This window comes from Arachis duranensis, chromosome 5, assembly GCF_000817695.3.
Source record: "Arachis duranensis cultivar V14167 chromosome 5, aradu.V14167.gnm2.J7QH, whole genome shotgun sequence".
Taxonomy (NCBI): domain Eukaryota; kingdom Viridiplantae; phylum Streptophyta; class Magnoliopsida; order Fabales; family Fabaceae; genus Arachis; species Arachis duranensis.
Window position 1 is genome coordinate 85,619,817 of NC_029776.3, and position 9,600 is coordinate 85,629,416.

At 26.6% G+C, this 9,600-nt stretch overlaps 1 protein-coding gene and 4 non-coding genes across 5 annotated transcripts; 4 read left to right on the forward strand and 1 right to left on the reverse strand.

Annotated features, from left to right (window-relative positions):
* The first annotated feature begins 885 nt into the window (after positions 1-885).
* On the forward strand, positions 886-987 carry LOC127748281 (small nucleolar RNA snoR1). Its single transcript, XR_008010223.1, has one exon. It is a non-coding gene; the product is annotated as a small nucleolar RNA snoR1 (small nucleolar RNA).
* Positions 988-1,246: 259 nt separating this feature from the next.
* LOC127748276 (small nucleolar RNA R12) lies at positions 1,247-1,323 on the forward strand. Its single transcript, XR_008010218.1, has one exon. It is a non-coding gene; the product is annotated as a small nucleolar RNA R12 (small nucleolar RNA).
* Positions 1,324-1,389: 66 nt separating this feature from the next.
* Positions 1,390-1,477, forward strand: LOC127748001 (small nucleolar RNA SNORD24). The gene has a single exon (XR_008009944.1). It is a non-coding gene; the product is annotated as a small nucleolar RNA SNORD24 (small nucleolar RNA).
* A 319-nt stretch (positions 1,478-1,796) lies between these two features.
* LOC127747990 (small nucleolar RNA SNORD25) lies at positions 1,797-1,880 on the forward strand. The gene has a single exon (XR_008009933.1). It is a non-coding gene; the product is annotated as a small nucleolar RNA SNORD25 (small nucleolar RNA).
* Positions 1,881-2,653: 773 nt separating this feature from the next.
* On the reverse strand, positions 2,654-8,173 carry LOC107490071 (cinnamoyl-CoA reductase-like SNL6). Its single transcript, XM_016110843.3, has 5 exons — positions 7,764-8,173; positions 5,057-5,229; positions 3,999-4,196; positions 3,762-3,915; positions 2,654-3,001 (listed from the first exon to the last, which is right to left on the reverse strand). The coding sequence occupies exons 1-5, from the start codon at positions 8,023-8,025 to the stop codon at positions 2,703-2,705; spliced, it is 1,086 nt and encodes a 361-aa protein (XP_015966329.1). The 5' UTR covers positions 8,026-8,173; the 3' UTR covers positions 2,654-2,702.
* Positions 8,174-9,600: the final 1,427 nt, after the last annotated feature.

Consider the following 9,600-nt stretch of genomic DNA (forward strand, 5'->3'; position numbering starts at 1 on the left):
ACCAGAGTTATTAGAATTGAAATAGATTGGCTGTGGCCGAGGCATTGCACCAATAGCTAATATGTTGGCCTCGCAGAAGCCACATCTCAGATTCAAAATCCAGCCATAATTGGGTAGTGAAAAAATTTTTATGGTGTGTGTGGTTGGAGAAATTATAAATAATTTTTAAAAATTTTAAGATAGAAATATTATATGTTTATATTTGGTTTAAAGTTTAAAAGCTAATTTTAAGTAAGTTTGATTTCAGGAAATCAAAATCTTATCATTTCAATTTTTACCTTTTTCTTGGATATATTTGATTCCCATAAGAATGAAATCTTTATAACAAAATAATAATTGAACTATACACTAGTGTGTGAGTGTGAGTGAGTGTGTTGTATAACCTATAATTGATAGTTGTCTAATCCATTGACAAAAAAAACAGATTGGCTGATTCCACAAAAAAACTCAGAACCCTATATCCCAGCTATAAGGAAGATAATTGTAACCTAGAATTGGGTTGTCCAATCTATTGACTAAAAAAAAAAAAGGTAGATAATTGATTGACAATTGAAATGCTGAGGTTTTTTGTTTTTAGTTATCGTAGAGGGGTCTAAGTCCAGGAAAAGTAACACCCAAAACACACTACTCAAGGTTAAAATACCCTTAGCTAGCCCAATCGTCCACAAAATATAACTTAACGGTGTTCAAGATCCCAAAAAGCCCATAGAAATAGGAAGCCCAAAATAGAAATAAAAAAGCCCTTATAAACATTCCCTTGACTCGTTCCACCACCAAAACCCTAATCCGAGTTTGTAGGCATCGCAGCCATAGCCTCAACCCCTTCTTTCACTCTTTCTCTCTTCTTTTATATAAGACAACGCAACCGTGATTCTTAAAAGAGGGGACGAAGATGAACATTGCTTTGAATTTCTGACACCTCTTGTATGAGAAATTTGAGTCGAAAGACTCTTTTTTCTTTGAGCACAGATAGCAACACTCTGAGTCCTCCTTTTTTCGATTCATTCTGTGATTTGATTTGATTGAGCCTAATTTGCAATTCTTTGGTCACGTATATGCTAGGCCATGGAATCTATCGTTAGGCTATATTAAAAACTTTATGTTATACACGCATTTATTCAGATTAATATGTGCTTGTAATCTGCCTTTAGCTCCGAATATCCTTCATTGCTTAGGCTCTTCGGTGACAAGGTTGATACATTTTATTTATTTATTTGTTTTGATTATGTGGATCTAGGGTTTTTGATGTTGGGTGATGATAAAAATCAGACGGATTCCCATTGATTTTATACATGAGATCACAACCAGCTACTTCTGACAACATCAATTATCATGTTCTTCAACTTAATTTTTATTTTTTTTCAATTTTTTTTTTGTTGTATGTGAGGGTGCCTGTGATGTTAGAAAATATTTGCTACTCTTGATAGGGGGAAACACCCTATTTGATGAATTATTAACCACCAAGATCTCTGAGGCCGCCTCAAATTATTGAATTTTGCATACATGATTTATAGTTTTAGATTGAGAAGCTTCATCATCTGGTCAATGTGGAACTTTTCGATTCCCATTGAACTCGTTCCCTTGAAGCAATATTGATTGTGTTGCTTTCAGTACTTATTTCCCCCAATTATATTGTCACATTGTTTTTGGGTACTCTGGATCAACTAGATATGCAAATATTGCAAATTAAATCCAATAAAATAAATAATGTAGTAGTAGGTTTTTCAAGGGCTATGATATGTTGTAGTGTATGTTGTGTCTTACTAATTGGGATAGAGCCAATTATATTCATAGAGTATAACGGTGATGAGTCTACAGACCTGTAATGATTTGCGGAAATGATCGCAAACATTAATGAACATCTAAGGGACTGAGTTATACTCCTATACTTATATGTGCATTTTCCTTAGTATCAAATAAATAGTTTGAGAAAATAAAAATGTCTTTTATTACTTATTTTGGATAAATTATTATTATTGAGAGAATTTTGTTGTGGCAGTGACAGTCCAAAAATTACTGTTTTAAAACCAAACTAGCTCAACTTCAAATGAAGAATCCTAGAGTTTATTTTGTTCGAGTGGAATTGGAGGTCAATGCCCCAAGATGGGAACATATGAATTAAGAAAAACGAAAGAAGGAGAAGTGATTTCATAATATTTTTAAAAGATTTTATACAAATAAGTGAATAACTAATAATGTATTGTTATATTATTAAATAAAGAATTTAATTTATTATTTAACATATCATATAATACATAAATGTGGTTAATTAACTATATAAAGAATGTGTAAAATTTTTTATACAAAAAAAAAATTGTATACTTTCCATATGTACTCTTCTTCCTCACAGGATTTTGTTTTATCCTCTTGTCAACGAAAAACAAAATGTTGATGAGGTAAATTCTTCTCCAAAATTGCATCTCTAAGATTATAGCTAAATTCAATTATTTGAAACTATATAAGTCCTCATGCCTAGCTAGCTAACAATTATTATTGGCACAAAATTGAATAGGATTACATATTATTACATAAAAAAGATATAAATGAATACAGGTATTAACGCATTAATTACTAAAAAAAAAAAAACTAGAAAACATGGCTCATCTATTTTTTCCCCTCTTCTAATCTCTTAAGCCATAAACATAAGCTCTGATTAAAATTTAAAACATAGCATATCATAGATAGTAAGCATGATTCCATTCTTAACAATAATGTTGATTGTAACACCTAATTGGACCTGACATCAGTCTGTTTAACTTGTCATTTGAGATTTTCATAAATCTATGCAATGAGGAACAATCCCCACAAATCTTATGTTTAGGCATCCCAATTTCTTTGGCCAAAATTTCTGCCTCAGTTTGGTTATCAATTAATTTATCAAAACAAATGTATCTGCCAGAAGCAGTGCTATTCATTGCCTTGAACACACTTGCATGAGCTTCAGCCAATTTTGTTACGTCAACTGTTGCTATCAAACCATGACAATACATTTCTTGGGCACCTGCATTTTCATATATGTTTTAGAATTCTTAGAATATAGGGAATAGAATGTTCTAGAGTGACTACTAATTAAGGTATCCGAAGAATATAGTTAACAATCTTTGAGATTAGATGATATATCATATGGGATTTAAATAATTATTATATGACACTCAATACTCTTATATTTTATATAATGTAATATTAAACATAACAATTTATTGAAATTAGAAAATATCTACTAAAGATATGATTATTCATATATATTTTTTTATTCGATTAAATTTTTGAGATATGTAGTTTTATGATATATAATATAAAAAAATTTATGATCTAAAAGGCTAGAATTCGATCATTGACAAAAAAAAATTCAGTTCAATACAAACTAAAAGAAAGAAAAAACCTATAATAAAAGGCAATGTTATATGACCAATAAATATTATCAATTTTGACTTATTGCACATAAGTATATATTTATATTTATTAGAGTTTTGCATACATAAATTAGTAAAATTTATTTATTAAAAATAATTTAATATTTGTGGTAGTCAAATAATAATAAAAAAATATTAAAAATTACTAGTCTACTTGAATTTCTCTAAAAAATATTTATACAAACTCAAAAAGAAGATGGATGTGAAATAATATGTTAAAAGTATAATCATTTATGCAATTTTCTTCGATAGGCTTTAAACATTTTGTAAATTAGCTTACACCAATATCAAATGTGACCAAAAAAAAAAATTGGAGAAGAAAGTTTGGTTAGAAATTGAAGTGTGTACCTTTAAGATATGCAATAGTAGATGTTGGATTACTGCGACAAAAATCAGGGCCTGTGATGAGTGCTGGACATATGGTAGTGAGCTTCAAACCCCTTTCATTTGCTATTCTCCATGCAGCCTTCTCAGCTCTCACTTTTCCCAATGCATACCATAACTGCCATATATAATAATAAATAAATTAATTAATATCCACTAATTAATTTCATAATAATTAATTAAGTGAAATTAGTAGTATACCTTCTTTTCTTTGCACAGTGATTCATTTGTCCATGAGGTATGGTTAATAGTAATTGGAGAATCTTGTGAGTCTGGATTTTGTTGTTGCCACACACAAGCTAAGAGTGATGATGTGAAGACACATCTTTTAATAGTTGTTCTTGCACATGCTTCCATCACATTCTCACTCACCCTCGCTTCAATCTCAGCCATAGATTTCTATTTACATGAGACACAATCAATTCATTAGAAGCTGCATGTTAAAACCTATAAAAACCAAAGATTATGATGATAGCAATGTGAACAAGATAGTTTCTGCTTTATACATAAAAACTAATTGCCTTTTAATTTGATTAATTAGCAATATTTCATATTGAAGCTATTAGTTAAGGTGGTATTAAGAATCAATAATTATGGAATACACCCTTAATTATAAAGTTAACTTGTATAAAAAATGAGAGGTAGTGCGGGTAATAAAAAATTGAAAGTAAATGTAATAATAAACAAAACTACAAAAGACATGTAATTTAAAAATAAAAATAAAAAAATTAATATTCCCTAAGGGAAGCCAAAAGTTAGATGATGTAAATAAACAAGTCGAATTTATTAGAGGATGATATATATTTCTGAAAATTAAGGTTGCTTAGTTGTTTTATTAGGGTGAAAACAGTAACAAGTTTAATCAGCTTTAACTAATTTAACTTGAATTCAATCTATTTATTAATAAAATAAAGTTTTAGCTAATTTACTGGAGTACAAGAAATTATTTAGGTGGCACAAAACATTTTCCCAATATAGTGTGTTTAACTAGTTAAAGGAAAAAATAATTAATAAGTAAATTATTAATTCTAATAATAAAAAGTATAAATACTAATTATTTTATTTATAAAAAAATAATTTTGATATATTTATACTACAAAATTATATATATAACTATTTAATTATATTATAAATATTTTAAATAATTTTATTAAATTAGTTTCTAGTTTTTATAGTTAGAATTATGGAAGTATAAACATTTTACAATAAAAATGGTAAATTATCATAGAAAAGAAAAGAGAAAAGAATAGAAGACTGACAGTGTAGCCAGAGAGACCAGCAGGATCGGTAAAAGCAGAGGTGTGAAAAACGCCATGGCAACCTTCAAATGCATTTAATAAGCTATCAACATCACTTAACTTTCCCATTACTACTTCCAATTTTCCATTTCCTCCTCTACTTTCCTTCATTTCCCTCACTTTTTCTATGTCCTCTGCATTCCACAATTCAATCAAATCTTCCCTTCAGATTATTATTCAAAAAATATGATAATGATAATATTTGAAAAATATGAAATGGTGAATTATATGGTCGTGTGATTTTTAAATTCCATAATGTCAGAGAGATAAAAAAACAATTTAAATTTATTTTATTTAACATTTATTAATTATAACAAAAATTAACAAATATTAGAATTAATAAATATTAAATAAGATAAATTTTAATTATTTTTAATTAATTTTTATGTTAATATTTTCGATATCTACATATATTAATTATTAATGATGATATATATTATGATGATTCTATCTGAGTGATAATTAAAAAAAAGTGTAACCAATATTAATATTATATTTTTTATTATTTAATAACACTTTTTCAATTTTATCACATTTTTTATTTTTTGAATATTGTCAAATAATAAAAAATAACTTTAATTTTAACTATATTGAAATATTTCAAAAGAATGAAAGAGTAGTTGTGGGCTTGTGGCCACATGTGAGCCTTTGGTTCTAGTGAGCAATAATTGATGAGGAGCATATAGATTAGAGAGATAGTCATAAAATACCTAAATTAATTAAATTAAGCCCCCTTTAATTAAATGAAACAAAAAAGAAGAATACTTAATTAAGCCGGTGATAAAAAAAACTAATAGCATAAATATATATTATTATATTATATGTGTCAAATAAACCAAACATAATACAAGCAAAATAAAATTCTAATAAAGTTTCGTTGCATCAATCAATAAATAAAATATATGCCGTGGAGGAGACGGAGTCCACATTCAAAATTGTACACTAGACAATTTTCATGGTACAATTAAAATAGTCTTATATCATCAATAATATGAATGATATATATGGCAGTTTCCAGGCAATTGTAGTATTCTAGCAGATAAAATTTGATAAATTTAATATACATTTGCCTCAAGAATTTAAAGTATTCTAAAAATATCGATATTTTAATAGTTTTATTTGTTGATTTTAATTATAAAAAAAATTTAATTTTGATATTAAATTTTTTTATAATTGTATAATCATATCTATTTTTTTAGATGATTATTTACGCAGTTAATATAAAATATAATTATTTTTATTAATATAACATATGTAATTAAATATATATATAAAATTATTTTATAATGACAATATATTAAAATTAAATTTTTATAAAAATATATAATATATTAATTAAAATTAACTACTAAAATCAATATGACAACAATATTTAAAATTTTTCTATCGTATATATAATATTATAATAAATTGATCATAAAATAAGTATGGCCATCAAGTTGGCTTCAATCATGAAAACAAACAAACTTAAATAAAAGCTGACAATGGACGGCTCTAAAAGCTCACATGTTTTGCCGTACACTCAAATTATTCTCCTTTTTTTTGCCCTTTAATCAGCTAAAGTTTTTATTTCATTGTTTCTATTATAAATTTAATTTAATCATCATTCTCTTTCTTAAATTATATTTTATGATTCAACTAAGAGTACTTTTAGAAAATTAATGGTCTAAATATATAATATATATAATATATTATTAAATTACAAAATAAATATCAGTCATATTATCTAAAATAATTATCCGAATAATAAGAATAATAAATATCTCGGATTATGAAACCATTCCTTCCAAAAGTTTAAACTAATTTTAGAATTCACCAAAACTTAGAGTTCTAATAAATTCTTAGTTCTATGAAATCGTTGTACAGCTGAATAAGTTCCACGTTTCTCTTCTCATACCTACTCAGCTAATTATAATGTTCAACAACTTTATGAATATCCAATCTCAAATACTTATATATAGTTGGTACCTACTACATTATTATTATTATTATTATCCTAATATTATACATATAAAAATTTTAACTACTTTGAGGAAACAAATATTACGTTATACAGGGGCAGAGTTAGAAATTTTTTTAAGAAGAGCCAACATAAAAAATATAAATTAACAAAAAAAATTAAAAATTAAAAAAGAACTAAACTAAAAAATTAAGACTTATATATACATATTATTTATTTTGGGGGCCAGTGCCCCCCTTTTCTATAACGACTGACGTTATATATTTAATTTTGCATAAATTATTATTTGAAAAAAAAGCATGACATACATTTTTTCCCGATAATTAACCGAAGAAAAGAAACATAATAATTATTCAAACTGAAAACAGAAGCAAAAACAAGTTTCTAAAGAGTATACACCTTTTTTTTTTAAATAAAAAATTATATCTTACAATAACATAGTCAACCTACCCCATGACGACCAATAACAATACACAGCTAAAAATATTTATATATTATACACGTTGAGTTGTTCATATAATTTTTTAATATAATAATATTAATCAAGGCATAGATTAATTAAACAACTTAAGAGTGAAAAAAAATTATATAAATGACAAAGCTAACCACAAACACTACTCATTAAAACCGAGATTATTTGAACCAACCCAAAGAGAAGAAAACAATAGTAGGTAAGAGAAATTAAAGAAATAAAGAAAGAAAGAATACCTGGGTTTTCAATAGTGATTCTCACTGAGTAACCTTTTTGCAAAAGCTTGTTGACCAAAGCAAGTCCCAAATAAGAAACACCACTTGTCACACAAACTAGGGTATTCCTCTCTTCTTCTTCATCATAATCCCCAAAGAGGTTGTTTTTCGGCTGCGGCTTTAGGTCCTTTCGCCGATGAATGGTGGCCGTATCGGTCACTAGGCTTCGGCAAAAGGACTCTAGCTCCGCCTGCCTACTCTCCCACGACCGCACCACACCCATTATAATAAAATTTGAATAAAAAATAATAAATAAATATGGCTAGGGAGATTATATGATGATGGAAATAAAACCTAAATTATGAACTCTTAACCAAATAGAGAGAGTTGAAGAGAGAGTAGGGTTATTAGGTATGTGTTTGTGAGAAGGCAAAATGGGTGTAATGAGGGATGAGAATATATATAAGAGAAAAAAGAAAGAGTCAAAGTGTGGAGGCTAACTAGTCAAGTATGTCTTATGTCATGTGTTCGAGTAGTAAAAGATCCATTATTATATTTCACAATAATTCATAAATTAAAAATATATTTATTTATGTTTTCACAGTCAAAACTCAAAAGTCCAGCTTGGCGTGTTTGTGTTATAGCCTTATAGGATGCCAGATCTCATAAACTACAAAGGGAAACGATAAAACTTATTAATTTATTTAATTTATTATTTATTAAATGTATATAAAAATAATAAAAATAAAATTAGTTGAAATAGTATGTTTTATATAACTCAACTAAAAACTCTTTTAAGTTCAAATCCTAAAAGTAGCAAAAAAATATTTTTTTTTATGGACTCTCATTTTTTTTATTAATACGTAACCAAGGACATGAGCCTCCCTATATTAGTATTTTGAGTGGATTATTATATTAATCCCCTTTCGAATAAAGTCATATTTCTTTATTCAATTGCATCTAAACATTGTTTCTTGTAGTGCATCTCTAAGTAATATGCCAATACTTTTTTGTTGGTTCCTATATCTCATATAAAAAAATAAAGATATTAATTTTAATTTATTATCAATATAAAAAAATTTGAGGAGTGTTAGGGGTCAGTAATTTTTGTAACCATCAATTGGCTATCAATAGTATTTTTATTGGTGTGAGATTACATATCTAATGGTAAAAAATCACTCACTTTTTTTATGATTAAGTGCTGGCCACAAAATACAAAAGTTACTGCAACTAGACTTTCTCAAAAAATTTTACACAAATAATCAATTCCACATTGTTATATACACTAGTAAAAATTACTAATTTTAAATTTACCACTTAAATAATCATCTAAATATATAAATTTAATTGAATAATCGTATAAAATTTTTTATAATATTAGTGTATTAGAACTAAATTTTAGAAAATAAATAAATTTATAGATTCCACATTATTTGAATAACAAAAATGATAAATTTAATGCTTATGTACAAAATTTGTATATCATTTAGAAATACTAACTAATATGTTTGTCTTTCCAAATGATACCGTTAAAATTTTTGTTGAATTTAGAGTTGGATATTACGGGCAGATTTAGTGTTGAAATTTTCAACAGTAAAAGCAATGTAATTTTTTGGTACACATTGACTGAAGGGTGAATTTGGGTAAATTAAAGGATAAATTTTATTAAATTGGTTCCGTTTTCTTTTACTAAAATTTAGGCATAGAAGAAAGAAAGAATAAAAGAATGTTGAATTGTGAGATTTTGATGTTTGAAAAATCCTTCCAGTAAATGTCTGTACATATAATTATATGATAAAGTATCAAATTTTTTATATTCAAAAATTTAGAATTTAATTTTTGTTGATTTCAACAACAA